Source organism: Peromyscus californicus, unplaced genomic scaffold, assembly GCF_007827085.1.
Source record: "Peromyscus californicus insignis strain IS unplaced genomic scaffold, ASM782708v3 Scaffold_3__1_contigs__length_106647218, whole genome shotgun sequence".
NCBI lineage: Eukaryota > Metazoa > Chordata > Mammalia > Rodentia > Cricetidae > Peromyscus > Peromyscus californicus.
Genome location: NW_026294551.1, coordinates 75,717,116 through 75,732,803, shown reverse-complemented (window position 1 = coordinate 75,732,803; position 15,688 = coordinate 75,717,116). Strand labels below are relative to the sequence as shown.

Here is a 15,688-nt window from a genome sequence, read left to right as displayed (position 1 = left end):
GAGGAAGGCAAACGAGAAGAGATGGAATTGTAATCTTATCTGATACTCAAAAATCATCATAAAATAGACGAATGTAACACCTAAGTTGATAAAATGGCTAACAGAAAAAAAGGGGAGGTTGATCTTGCCTGTGATTTTTCACTCCTTTTTTATAAGAAACAAAACCAAAGACATCAAAAATAAATATAAACAATTACACAGAATTCCATCAAATACACACAAATGCTTCTGCATGGCAAAGGCAAAGAAAATAATCACCAAAGTGAGAAACCAACCTCTGCAGGGGAAGAAAATATCTGTACAACATGCAGCATCTAACAAGGAACTGAAGTAAAAATATATAAAGAACACACAGGACTCAATACGAAGAATAGCAATTTGATTAAGAAAAGGCAAAGGACCTGAGTAGTCATTTTTTCCCCAAAAGAAATATGCAAATGGATGACAGCCTTGTTAAGACTAATCTCAGGAATATTACTAATGACGGGTGAAATGCAAATTGAAACTATGAGGTGTCATCTCACATCTGTTAGAGGTGCATTAGCAAAAATAAGAAAGATAGTGTGTGCTGACAAATATGTACAGAAAACCAAACTCTTACATGCTGATGGTAGGTGGGTACCTATGAGATGAGAACCTATGCACACTCCTGAGAAAACAAAAAGAACTCTCATATGACATAGTGATCCAGCTTTGAAAATATATGGCCAGTGAAAACAATTATTATGGCAAAGAGATGGCAGTGCTCCTGAGATTATTCCAACATTACACAAGAGCCATTCATGGAGTCAATCCAAGCATACATAATAGATGAGTGGATGAAGAAAATGTGTGTATGTCTACACAATAAAATATGACTAAGACCTAAAAATGAAACTCTGTCAGTTTTAGCAATATGGAGGAAACTAAACTAAGTGAAACTGCTGAGGCACAAAAAGGCAAACATCACATGATCTCAGTACAATGCAGAAACTGGAAAAGCTGAACTCACAGAGACAGTGAATAGAAGGGTAGTCATTAGGGGTAGGTGAAGTGCAGACATGTACTCATTGGGTCCTGACCTTTGGTTGTCATATAACTAAGTCTTGGATTAATGTATAATATGGAAGCTCTGAAGTTATTCATATGTATTCATTTGAAGTCAGCTTAGAAAACCTGCATGGCAACAGAAAAGGATTGTGGTAATGTCTTGTTTGTAGTGGTCACCTCACAATACATGTCAAGCCATTACTAAGGCTATATGCCTCTAATATACCCAATTGTATTTGTCAGTTGTATAATCAGTAAAAGCTGAGGTGGGGACACAAGAACTGGATGACCATGGAACACTTAAGCATAAGAGAAAAATAGAAAGCAAGCCATAAAGAGTTTAATGAATACGAATACTTATTTTTTTAAAGCAAAGCACAATGCATTTTTTAAAAATAAGTATTCCTTCTTCGTTTTCCAAAGGGAAAAATAAAACCTAATTTTTATTGACTCCTTGATGAGGTGTGTATACTTGCAATTCTGTAAACCAAGAGCTGAGGACAAGGGACCTTAGAGGCAAGGGACATCAAGGGCACATAATACAAAGGATTGGAATGATTGGATATAGACCACCATGACTGAAAGAGACTGGTAGACTAGAGAACACAGTGAGCAGGAGAGTGCTGCCCAGGTCTACCGTCAGAAACATCAGCCCACTTTGCTAGATCCTCTGTTCTGTGTGAGGGTCAGATTTCTTCTCTTCGCTCACATCAAATGAACAAATGTGGTTATTTCAGGAAAATGTGAAATCATCATTATTGCCCATCTGAAAAAAAAAAGTAGCTCTGTCGATGGATATCTGTAGGGAAATGAGGTTCATAATGGTTAGGTGTATCCATCAGCCAACAGTGCAGAGGGTGGATCCCTCCAAAGGCATTCACCTTGATAAGAAGCTTATTAAATAGAGACTGTCCCATAAGTGGATAGATCGGATATCACTAAGTCGTATTTTCTACATCATTCATCATCTGGGGGTTCATTTTCCTAGCTCCTTGACCCCTCTCAAGGGCTCAGTGGTGTGTTCCAGCCAGCTACCCCTACTGAGTAGGAAATCGCCAAGTGTGACCCAACTTATCACACCAAGCTGGTATGATGAGAAAAACTGAAGGCCAGCTCAGCAGGAATACCATGGGGCCTTGCAGTCGTGGAGTTTAGGTCTGTTTGAGCTGCTGGTAGCAAGGTAAGTCCTAGCTCCTTCACTAGACATTACTACCCCAACCATTCAGTGAAGTGATTTAGTCAACTCTCAGAGGCTTTGAAACTCAGCCTAGATATTTGTTGGTAGTTCAGGAATTAATGTTTACTGATATCACTCACAGTTGTAAATTTGTCTTCTTAAGCAGGTGTCACCACACCCAACAATGTTGCAGTGCTTTTTACCAGGACTCCAGCCTTCACTAATGAAATCAGATACAGTATTGAATGTTGTGTGGATGGTTTATCTCAGTTCTTGGATCAGTGAGACAGAAAACCAAACTGAAGACAATTATCTCTTTATTACTCCACCCCACCTAGAGTGGCTCTCAATCTCAGTCAACTGGCATGAGTCTCTTCTGATTCAGAAGAGCAGAAGGGGATGCCCGTGAAACACAGCAGTAACACTGCATGGGAGGATACTGTAGGTGATTCAAAAGAGGAGAATGGAAACACTGCAGAGTAGTATTGTTGGAACATGAGGCATCACTGAGGGCTGGGGTTCAGTGGTACCCAACCATCATCCTTTCCATCTTCCTCGACAGGAGAATGATAATTTTTTCAAATGCCTTAATTTCTACCTGCACAGAGGAAGGTCTATAGACTAGCCCTAAAGGTCTGATCATTTTTCCTTTATCATTTTCTGTCAACACACTTGTTTTCCCTTGTGACATGTCAAAGAGATGCAGATTCCATTTCATAGCGAACAATTCCCCATCTCCCTCTAGGTCTTCCAATGTTCTCCAAGAGAGTTTTTCTCTGTGTCTTCTAATGTTCTCCAAGAGAGAAATGGAAAGCCTATACCCTTGAACCATAATCTCCTATCTCTTTTTGGCAAACCAAGACAGCCTAATTGCAGGTAAAAGACAGAACTTTTGTAAGTTAGATATTAAATAGATGGTTTTAAGGAAAAAAGTCAGGCAGTGGCAAAGGTATTTTATGCTTAAGGTTTTTTTTTGTTTTTTTTTTTTTAATGAACATCACATATGACTCCAAGTCTATGAAGTTTAGAGAAATGCAAAGTAAGGACAGAGTAATGGAATGGTTTCTTGGAAGCAGTGGAGGACAGAATGGTTTGATGGGACAGAGGGGTTAAAAGGGGACAGAGAGAGACTCTTAGGGGTGGTGGACATGTTCATCATTATTTCTATTGTGGTGAGGTTTTTCACGTGTACTTGTGTATGTGGCGCATGCGCGCACGCACACACACACACACACACACACACACACACACACACACACACAAATTTCTTTCTAAAAACAATTTTAAAAAGATTTTGACAGGCCTTGCTGGGGGACTTTGAGTTGTATTCCAGATGTGATAGGAATGGAGTACTTCTGCAAGTAGAGTTAGATCTAGTCTACTACAATCCTGGCCCTCATATGGCCCTCATATAAAATGAGCCACTATTCCAAGTTGCTGGATTTCATTAATTATTCCAATCAATGCATATTATGTAAATGATGGTAGAGGAACTTTCTAGTCAGTCTTAGCTTTCATGTGGACAGTAAAGCAAAGTGAAGGATTTAATATGCAAAGTGAAGGATTTAATAAACATGTTCAACCAATGAGCTCTACTTCTTCACAAACTAAATAAGTAAAAGCCTATGTAAGAAAGTGATGGGTATTAGCTTTCTCATCACTATAATCAAATATCTGATAAGAAGTGACACAGGGGTGGGAGGAGAAGGTTTATTTTGGCTCCCATGTTGACAGCAAAGTCTATATGTATGTGTGTGATTGGTAAGGCAGCAGGTGGAAACTGTGGGGGAACAAGTGTGAGGTTGCTTGCTTACGTGTCGTGTCTAATGACCATGAAGCACAGAGTGGCAGGAAGCAGAGCTGGATGATAAACCTGAAGGACCTCCCTCGGTGACACACTTCCTCCACTTCCTACCTATTTTACAACCTATCAAGAAAGCACTGGCAACTGCAGACTTAGCAGGTGACACATAACTCTGTGGGGGACAGTTCACATTCAGACCATCATCCTAACCAACCAACAACAACAGACATCATTAACCACTGAGTTTGATAACCTGAACTACTGAAGGTACACTATGTAGGAATCATGCATTTTACTACGAGAAAGAAAAATGAAAACCTTATGCAACAGACTAGTTGACAAAAAAGCTTTAGAATTAAATTTCCAGAATCAAAATCTTTGCTCTGTTTTTTTTTTTAAATTTATTCTGGACATTTTACTTATCAATGTCTTAATTCACTAATCTGTAAAATGGAGTAGCAATAGTTTCTACCACAATGACCAACCTTTGAATTAATCACACACACAGAGCCAGCCTGCACCTCAATGGCACACAGCATTCAGTCATTAAATACCATTTTAGATCACAGTTGTTGATAATGAACTGATTCTAGACAGCATGGGCTAGAACATATGAATTGTAAATGAAAACCAAAGTTATGATTCATTAGTTCTGTTATCACAGATGACTTTGAAATGATTGACAATTAAAAACAATAGTAATATTATCCTTCACAGGTTTAGTACCAGGGTTTTACTGTGTTTATCATCTTCCAGTTCATAGCATCATCTTGAAGTTGATAAACAGTGGCTACTATTATCTCTGCCACAAAGGTAAGGGACATGGTGGGATAATCTTGTTTACAGCACCACACCTATGATTGTTATCTGAGTCTTCAGGTTCAAATGCCAATTTAACCACCATCTGAAATTGCCATCTTAGCAGCCAGCAAGGTAGATTTCCCCAGATTTAGATTTCAGAGCATCAATTGCTTTCTTTTCTCATCAGAAACTTACTGGTCGGGACTGGATTTCTTTGGCGTAGAGAGGTTGTAAGAACTCGGAGTCTCCTTCCAGCTTCAGACCCTTTTCTGTGATTCTTAAGTTCCCCATTCCATCCTGCAATGGACACACAGACACAACAGGGAAAATGTGATGAGCTAACATTTCCAAATACCCGAGGCTGTCAAAAATTGAAACAGTTATTGCCTTCTCCTTCCTTCCTTCTTCTTTTTAAAAATATTTTCAGGAGTGAGATGAGGGGAATCCAAATGAACATAAAATACCAGGAGGCATTGTTCAATACAATTATGCATATTATTCTTTTTGCTCACTTATTCCAAGCAAATTCTATTCTGAGAATGCCCCTGAGCCACTGACTTGCACAGAAAGAGGAGGCCTTCATCCCTAGGCTGCACAGAGCAAAGGAGGCAGGCGGGGTGAAAAGGATGGAAATGAAAGACCCTATTTCCCAAATTCCTTGCAGAAATTTCACACCAACAGCTTGTGGTCCCATTGAGTGCTTGCACGTGATCTATTTGGCTCTTCAACCTTTGAGAAGTCTAAGCAGTGACTAGCACTTTAAAGAGCATTTGCTGTGTTAGTGCTGAAATCCATGCAAAGGTAGAAATCTACAGCAGCCTCTTACCATCCATCTTCAACATGTATCAATTCATGGTTATTGCTACCCATCATTCTCCCTCCCTCTTACTCAAAAATAATCCGAATACCGTATATATTTTGTAGTGCCTCCTGACAATCATTCCTTAATAACAAACATAAAATATCAAACCCTATCAATCATTCTTGTGTTAATAGCACATACCCATATCAGTGTTCACACCTCACTGATAATATACTTTTCTCTCTAATAATTTGCTTATTTGAATGACATTTTCTACTGTTATTGGTTGATAGACGAAATACTAGTTAGTTTCCTATAGCCTCCAGACAGTATTTCTCTAATGAATCACTTACCGATAGTTTCCCAGATAATGCGATTTCTATATTCATTCCTTCTCATCATTCTCATATCTCCTCACTTCCTTCCCTTCCTCCCCCTCCCTCTTCTCTCTTCCATGTGCGTATTTCACTTTATTTTGATAAAATACAATCTCCTTTCTCTTCCTGTGCCTTATCATCTCATATAGGTTCCTCTGACTGCTGTATTTTCTGTAAATTGTCAGCTACACCAGGAGCCTTGGCCAGCCTCAGACAGAGCTTTATAGGAAGACTGTATCCAGAGTATATTCTAGGAAATGAGGTGTGTTTGTTTTCTATTGTTTTAGTGAACTGCTAGCCATAAACTCATTAGTATTAAACAACATAATTTTTGTATCTAATAGTCCTTAATGTTAGAATTCTGCCTAAGGGCTCATGGGACTAAACTCTAGGTGCTAGAAGGGCTGGTGGTTACTTTGAGAAGACTAAATGAGAATCTTTGTCATTGTCTAGCTTCTACAGGCTTCCCTCAGCCCTGGGTCCATGACCTCTTTCCACCCTCAAAGTTAGTAACAGCCAGTTAAATAATCGCTAAGCATTCTGACCACAGACGAATGTTCTGCGATTTCCTTAGGCTTGCGACTTCCCTAGGCTCATGCTAATACTGTCAATTGGACAGGATCTAGAATAATCTAGGAGACAAGCTGTTTGGGCTACTCCTGAGATATTACCTACAGTATGGCAGCCTCCTGGCACATCTGTGTGGAGATTATCTGGATTAGGTTGATTGAGGTAGGAAGATCCACCTTAACTGTGAGAGGCACCATTCCATGGGCTGATGTTCTGGACTCCATAAAAGGGAGAAAGCAAGTTGAGCAAAAACATTCACTGCTCCATGCTTCTTGAAGACAGATACAATGTTACAAGCTGCTTCAACCTTCTGCTGCCAAGACTTTTACCACCATGATGGATGGTCCCTTTCAACTGTGAGCCAAAGTAAGCTCTTCCCTCCTTGAGCTGTTTTTGTTCCAGAGTTTCAGTTGTAGCAGAGACAAGTAACTAATGCAGCTTCTTTAGGACAACCTTTCCCTTCTATAACCACCTGCACACACAATTCTATCTGCAAATTTAACTCCCCTTAGCTAAGAACAGTAGCAACTTTACAGGTTCTGAGAACACGGTATGCCTATCTTTGGGAAGGGAGAGTTTTCCTTTTTGCCACCCGGGATATTTTTCTACCAAGAGGTGCATAGCATCCTTACTATGATGTTATCAGCAATCCATAATCTCTGTTAGAAGGAGACACAATTTCACTAGAAGTTCCAAACATACAATAGCCTGGTCTCATTAAATTCTTAATTTATCAGCTATGATATTCTATTGAGAAAACTTTCATTTCATTCATTTATTTACCTTAAGTTACATTTTACAGGGAAATGTAACAGAATTTGAACTTCCCTTCTTTATTTACTGGTATTCAGAAGACTGAAGTGGAGGTAGGAAGATCAGGAGTTCAAGGTCATCTTCAGCTATACACTGAGTTCCAGGCCAGTCAGAACTGTATGAAACTCTCTCTGTTTCTCCCCAGTTGTTTCGCTAGTTTGATTTAGTGAAGAGTGCATAGGATGCAGCCTCAGAACCCCCAAATCACCCCAACTTGACATTATGACTAAGAAAAACAACTGAAATTTTGCCAGCCCTGAAAATCCTTGAAGCATAGTCAGCCAGCAAAGTACAAATGAGGGGCTTCAGTCATTGGAACGCAGATGTGTGCTGTCATGACACCTACCCACAACGATAATCAACTTCAAAGTCTCCTAGTACTCTCAATTTCTTTCATGCCATTTTAAAGTCCTCTTTTGTTTTACAGATTTGTAAACTATGCACATGCTTTGGTTTTATTGCTCTCTGTTTCCTAGTAACATTTGAAAACTGAAATCTCAGCGAGCTCCTGTCAATTCTGGGTGGGCCTCTCACACAGTCACTGCCCACAGCCTCCTTGCTTTAAGGACATCACATATTCTCCCTAGCCTATTTCACTATGGCATGAGATCTCAGACTCAAACAACAGCGTTCTATGACATAGCCATCAGGTGTGTGTCTCAATACATTCAGTACTGCTATTGCTGGGATGGAACTAAATGACAAAAATGGCAATGGGCACTTTCCCCCATCCCTTTTTATAAGCGTGCTTCAGCCTATGGATGAGAACAGATCTTAGAGAGCCACATGGCTGCTTTGCAGTCACATACCTATATTCTTATTGCTGGCATTTATAGACACAGTTCTGCCAATACAGCCCCAGAAAAGGCATTCAAACCATGTCAGAAAGGCAACAGGCTGCTGGACATGTATGTGTCTCACCAGCAGCAGGGAGAACTTGCAATAAAGGGAAAAGAAAAAGAAGAAATCAAAGAAGAGCAAAGAGAGAAATAAGCAAAACCCAAGAAAGACCAATCTGTCCCAACAACCAGCTAATCCCTTATAGTAGTAGTTTAGTTTTTATCTCCATCTCTCTTATGGCTACAAACACATCACAACCTTGCCAACTTCCCATTCCTTCTTAGAGGCTCCTCATATGTTCATGTACCATAAGCTTTAGTTTTCTAGTCTTCTTCTTGCTCTCTAAGTCTGTTTAAAAATACTTGGTGGTGTAAGTTGATTAAATAATGTGATGTGGCTGGCCTCTGCACTAACAAAGCAGAATACAGTGGTAAATTAAATGTCTGCCCACTTTCAGTGTCTCCTTCATAGACTGTGTCAAAGATTCATCAACAATATCTTGGCATCAGATTCATCTGAAATGGTTGCATCTTTAATTAAAATAAGCAGTTGAGGGCAGGACTAAGATAGTAGTTGCAGGACAGACCTGGTCTAACTTTTCTACTAATAAGATATAAGAGATATTTATTACTAAATACATATAATATGTATTTACAAAGACCCACTGATTTCTCCCCTGTTCAAACAGTAAAATTTCAGTTCCTTTTAAGATAAGTAGCAGGATAGCCTAAGAGTCAGGGGCGAATCCTCACTCAAGAGTGGCAGAGAACCCTCAGTGTCAAGGGACCACATACATGAGCATGTGACCCCAATTCTCTTAGTTGAAACCAATACATGGCAGGGCCTGGTGTTGGGCCAGATACCAAGACATCTAGAAACTCCCAAGCCAAGTGGATCTGGATGCTGGCCTTAAGGGCTGGCTGGTCACTGTGGAGTGGTATGATGTGGTTTTAAGGAAGTGTGCTTTCTTGTTCCTGTGATCTTCCTGCTGCATCAGCACCAGCCAGGTTTTAATTCTGTCAGCACATTTGAGTCTTGAAGTGAAGCCAAGTGCTATTTTAGTAAGCACTCACATGGCAATCTCTTCCTGAAGCAGTTTTAATGGTAGGGCATGAATTAGATTTGAACCAAGCAGGAAATGATATTAGACGATACAAAGACTGCATGAGAATGTAGGCTTGATGGGGTGTAAGGCTTTGGGCTATTTTCTTCACTGCTAGACATTCCATTTCTAAAATCTTGCCTGGGAAGTAGTACCCATTCAACAAATGCTTTGAAGTGAAAGAATTTATTCATTCTAAATAAAGAAGTCCTATAACTTAACAATGATGTTACGTTCCATGGATTTAGTTGAAACAGGCCATAGGTTAAAAATATCACTGGTAGAAAATGTATTTGTCTTATGTAATAGACTGAGCATCACAGTTTAGCACCTGTTGACCCTTATGATTACATGACTGACAGCTGTAGTCCACTGCTCTACCCAACACCCCTCAGTAGCCCAGACAAAGATGAGCCCATATGGAGTGTGATTTCTACAGAATGGTATCACCTTCACACATCTTAAAAGCTAAAATATTCATCAGTCAAACCATGTAGAGATGATAATCTTGTGCAGTTACCTTTGAGAAGGTAGTGGTTGGGTGTGGGTGGGGTTACAAAACTGCTAAAATTAGGTCTGCTCCTATACCAGCTTCCAAATTGTTAGAACATGCTTTCTCAACCAGGATGGGCAGACCCAACATGCAATAATTGCTTAATGATGAGTATAAGGAATGAAAAAGAATACTTAGGTTTTCTATCTCCCAGATACCCTCACCCCACTCCCCAACTTCATGTTAATAACTTTGCTTGGTATATTTCCTGGTGCTCATATGCACATGGGTGTTAAGCCGTCACTGAAATCTACTCAACATACCGGGGTCCACAGCCCTAATGAAAACTCACTCTTCCTACCCTGCCTGGCAGTCATGAACTGCACCAGCTCCTCAGACAAGGGGTAGGTGCTCTTGCACTCCTCCCCATCCATGCTGTAATGTTGGTTGGCTTGGTCTTGGGTAGGTCATTTGCAGGCAACCACAGCTGCTGTGAGTTCAGGAGTATAAGAGTCCCATCATGTCCAGGATGCACTGTTTTGCCTAACTCTCCCAACCACTAACTCTAGCAATCTTTCTGCCTTGTCTCCATGGTGATCTTTGGGCCCATGCGTTAGGGTGTTAGGATTTCCAGGCTGTGTTTTTCCTATAGATGGTCACTTTTAACATCTATGTATTGAACCATCTTGGTAGTTTTTCAGATTTTAAAACACAAAACAGCAGTGGCAGAGGTAAAGATGGAACTTTTTTTTAAAAAAACATAATTCTTTTTCTTGATTTTTTTTTTTTGAATTTCACATTTTGCACCCCTATTCCATTTGTTTTCCAATCCTTCCATGTCCAGCCTCCAGCCTTGTGGCCTCCCCACCAAAAACAAAAAGAAGAAAAAAAAAAAAGAAAAGAAAAACATTTTAGTTCTCTGTCTTTTCTACTTCTCCATCACATAATCATTTGATGTAGTGTGTCATGCTATATACCCCCTTTGCCCAAACAGCTTTATTAGCAAATGCTAATGAGTTGTTAGTCTGCCTCAAGGCCTCTGGATGCTGGTAAACTATCAGTACTGGAGCCTCACTGAAACTTCTCTCCTATATCCTGCTGTTGCCCAAGTCATGGAGATCCCGCAGCTACTGTTCTGCAGAACTGGTCCCTTCATGCACTCCAGCAGGCCATCTCTCCTGTGTGCATGTGGTATGGGTCAGCTCTCAGCTCTCTAATTGTGGCAGCCGGGGAGTGGGGACAGGTCTCCGAGGGCTACTGAAGGTTGGGGCCAGCTCTTCCATGCTCATGCCACTGGGGCCAGTTCTTCCAGGAGGGCATTTGGCGGGGAGGAACTCTCCTGCTGAGGCATCTGGCAAGGACCAGGACCATGCACACAGACATGGGCCTCAGCTGCAGCTTGGGCCCAGTTATCCATCATCATGGCCCTGGGTGGCAGCACAGGCCACTCAGATTGGTATGGTGCTGGTGACAGTGTGGCTTTCAGACATCAACGTAGTCTTGGGAGTGGCTTAGACCATGGGCATTCATACAGCCTTTGGTAGTAACATGGTCCATGGACATCAACACAGACCCTAGCTATGGTAGGCCCATGGACCCAGACATGACCCTCCATTGCAGCACAGGCCCAGACATCACATGACTCTAGGTGGCAGCACAGGCCACCTATATCAATCAGCCTTCTCCTTACCACCATCTGGCTTTCAGTTCTGCTTCTCTATACAGTGCATGACCCACTCAGCTTCTCCTCCTTCGTTTCTCTATCACACACCTGTTCACTCTAGTGGCTCCTGTCTGCGCAGAGTGTGAGGCATGGGGTGCATCTGTGGCTGTCTGGGCCTGTGGCTGGTTTCAGCTCACCCTGAGTGCCAAGATGGAACTTCTTAACCACACAGGCAACACTCTTCATCTTGTTTCTTTGTTTTTGTTTTTATTCTTTTCTCATACAATACATCCTGAACAAAGTTTCCCCTCCCTCCACTCCTCCCAGCCCCCTCCCCCAAGCCTTCACCTGCTAGCCTCCACATCCCCATCTCTCCCTGGCCTCTGCATCATTTCTGTTTTTGAATGTTTACATATGCGCCCCACCTTCCGCCCCCTGCTAATAATAACCTTCCTACCCCTGTGCTCCTCTCTGCCATCTTATGGTTTTGCTGAGGCTGTCTTCTCCATAACTGCTGTCCCAAAGCCAGAGATGCTCAGCTCTCTCAGATCTCAGTGTCCTGTGTCCTGCCTCTTGTCTCAGACCTTCTTATCCTCTTTTTTTTTTTTTTAAATCTCCTTGTAAGTATTCCTGCTCTCCTATCTCATCACATAATCAGCCATGCAGATCTACATTCTTCCTCACCGGACTTCAAATTTGTTGAGATAAAGCATTTGTGTATCATTTCTTGTTCTAATGGAGCCGAGTATTTCATTCACAGTTCCCCAAATACGTAATTGCAAGAAAAGCCAGGGATGTGTTATATACAAAAGGTTTTCCATGAAATGCTTATTTGTAAATATTGAAATGCTGACAATCAAAGCCACCCCTTTCCCCAAGCATTATACAAAGCACATTACTTACATTATATCCATTAATCCTTTTCATCACTCTGGGGGAATGGTGGTTCGTGGTGTTAGCTTCATTTTGCAAACGGACAAACTGAGGGGCTGGGTTAATTCTATCTCCCCAACAAAACTCCTCAATATCATGTCTTATATTGCCCTGTTAAGCTCCAACTGTATGCCAGATGCCAGGTGGTACAAAAACATACAGATGGGATCACCTCTGCCAGGAGTTCCAAAAGCTAAAAGACCATATATGAGTAGCATGCATGATTGCAAAGATATGGAGATACACTATCTGTAATGTGGTACCAGGGTGAGTGAAAAGTGGCATGGGCATCTTAAGAAAGATTGATTGTTACATGCAGTTACAATATGGTCCAAGAATTACAGTGTAAAGTACCTACTAAAATAGTTTAAGCCCACGTCCATACAATAACCCACAAATGTTCACTGCAGCACCATTTGGAGAGGAATAAACAGAAACCACAAGAAATATCCCACAACTGATGAGGAAAAAGGGAAAATATTCTCTATCTCTGCAAAGGAATGCTAGCTAGCACTAAGGAGGAATAAAATATTGATATATTCCAAAATATGAATAAACTTCAAAAACATTATGCCAAGTAAAAGAAGCCAGACATAAAAGCCTATGTACTATATGATTTCATTTATATGTAATGTCCTGAGGAGCAAATCTAGAGAGACACAGAGTAGATTAGTGTTGTCCAAGGGTTAGTGTGGGAATGGGAACCGACCTCAGAGGGGTTCAAGGGATTATATTGAGGTGATGGAAATGCTCTAAATTAGATTGTAGAGATAGCTACAAATTGGTAAATTTACTGAAAATCACTGAATTGCACCCTCATTGTAGGTGAATCTTAGAGTATGCAAATATAACCTTAACAAGGTCCTTTCCCAAAGAGTGACAGTCTGGAAATAATGCTCCCAGAGAAGCTGGTTCAGGGCTCAGCAGTCTGTGCCTTGGGATCCTCCAAATCACTTCAGAATGCCAGTTCAGAGATGTGTACTGGGCAGGGAGAGCTGGCAAGTTCAAGAGGAGGCCAGTGACAGATGCTTAGGGTTGCTTGCCCTTTGTGTGACACTATTAAAGGAATAGGCTGGCAGTTTTCTGTGGCTATCACAGATCAAGAGTCAAGAAGGATTTCTCAGGGGAGGCAAGATGGAGCTTTCACATAGGATACATTAGGGGATCAAGACAAAATATGGGGGAGGCTGCACAGGCAGCTACTGACCTCTGCTAGGGAGTAGAAACCCAGGTGTCAGCAGTGATGGGTGATAAACACAACAGCAAAGGAAAGGGCCAACAAGACACACTGTGTCTCCATCACAGCTTTGGATTCTATCAGTCATATGCTGGGTCATCACAACTTCATGCATATTTCCTTTCTTTGGTCACTCAGGCTTATTGTGGACTTTCTACTTTCTACACTTGCTACCTCCTAGTTCACATAAGGATTGTGTATCAGAAATCTGTGTGTGGGGGGAGGAGGGGGTAGAAGAGAGGGGAGGAGGGAAGGAGGGAGAGAGGAAGGGAGGGAGGGAGGGAGTGAGAAAGATTTAGACAGAAAGACAGTGAATAATACTGCTAAATTGCTTTGGCACCTCAGTGGATCAGGACCGTGATTACTCATTCACAAGGTTGCTTCAAGTGATTTAGAAACCGAAGGTTACTATATCTGAAGCACCCCATGTTTTCTAGCTACCAGAGAAATGTATAGATAACCAGTCTTTGCTCTATACTGTTCTGAAGTGACTAAGTCAAGGGGGTGGCAGTCTACCAAAGCACACATGGAACAGGGGAGCCTAAGTCTCCTTACTGACAAATCCACCAAGACCTACTCATCCTTAAGGGCTTCTCTGAAAGCACCTGTTTCCATTTCTGTGAGAAGCTGTTTCTTGATCCCCAATGCCCTTCTGAAACTGCTCGTCTTTGCTTTCCTCTGTCACTCTAGCAGAACATGCATGCACACATCGAGTGCTTTGGCATACTGACCATGGGTATAAGCTCTGGAATCAGACAGCATTAGCTAAAACATTGACTCAAACTCTAGTCCTCAGCCACACTTAGGTAATCAAGGTAATTACTATCTCTAAATTGAGGATTATATCAGACAATCCACATATATCATTCAAAAGAATCCAGGTTATAACTTTGGAGACTGGCACTGAAAACCTCAGCAGTCTTAAACAGTGAAGATTGATTTCTCACCCAAGTGACATGTCCATGGGCCTTATCAGGACAATCACTTAGTAACACAGGAGGAAGGAACATCTATCATTTGAAATACTCTGATGTTCTCTATTGATCTACAACCATGGAGGTTTATATTTCCATACCCACTTATGACTGATCATGTTGGTGAATTGTGAGCAATTCAGTCAACTAGGAAAAGGTGCTTAAGAGCCCCAGCATGCCTAGCCACCACCCCTCTACCTGTTTGCACAGGCAGGGCCAGTATTTAAGCTGTCTTTTTTCCCAAACATCTCTCATACTCTCTGACTCAGGAGTACATTTTCACTTATTATCGCAGAGGAAACTTCTTCTGGTAGTCACAAGGAACCAAAGCCCAGCTTCTAAATGAACCCAAGTGGGACTTAAAAGTCAGTGAGTTCCAATACCACATATTCAGTCCAATGTATGCTTATTAGCCTTTGCGAAAATAGCTAGGCCAGCACATTAAAGATTGTTCTTAAACTGGGGTTGTTGGCTCAGACCTGTAATCCCAGCACATGCAGTGCAGAAGGGCCATGAGTGAGGTGCTTAAGGATAGCCTGACCTAAAGCATAAGATCCTATCTCAAAGTAACAACAGTAACAACAACCAACCCAAAAGCCCAGAAAAGGCTGTTTGTGAGTGTGGGGGCGGGGGCAGACAGATGCACAGGTCTCTTGCAGAAGACTTTAGTTCAGTCCAGCACCCACACCAGGCAGCTCCTAACTGTTTATAACTTCAATTCCAGGACATCTGACACCCACTTCTGACTTCAACAGGTACTGCACTCAAGTGCCTAAGTCCATACCCAGACACACCAACATATACATAATAATTAAAAGTAAAAATAAAAGCACTTAAAACAGAATGTTTGTGAGAGAACTCAAGCACACAGACCTTACAGAATCACAGGAAAAAATATAACATACTGACTTCTAGTCTTCACTAGCTATTTATGTCAATTGACTCATCTTCCCAAACCATAGTGTGGACTTGGATGGTATTAATATAGAAGTCTTTCCCACCTAAAAGGGGTTGAATTCCAAGAGAATGTACAATAATAAGATTGCTATGTAAACTACTACAAGTCATAGCTG

General features: G+C 41.3%; 1 protein-coding gene across 2 annotated transcripts in view; it reads right to left on the bottom strand.

The window, feature by feature from the left end:
* Sgcd (sarcoglycan delta) overlaps window positions 1-15,688 on the bottom strand; it is a 925,964-nt gene that overhangs the window by 201,663 nt on the left and 708,613 nt on the right. For both annotated transcript variants that reach the window (XM_052758279.1, XM_052758280.1), the window contains one exon: window positions 5,007-5,108. In XM_052758279.1, the coding sequence (XP_052614239.1) occupies window positions 5,007-5,108 (102 nt within the window). The remainder of the gene's footprint in view (window positions 1-5,006; window positions 5,109-15,688) is intronic.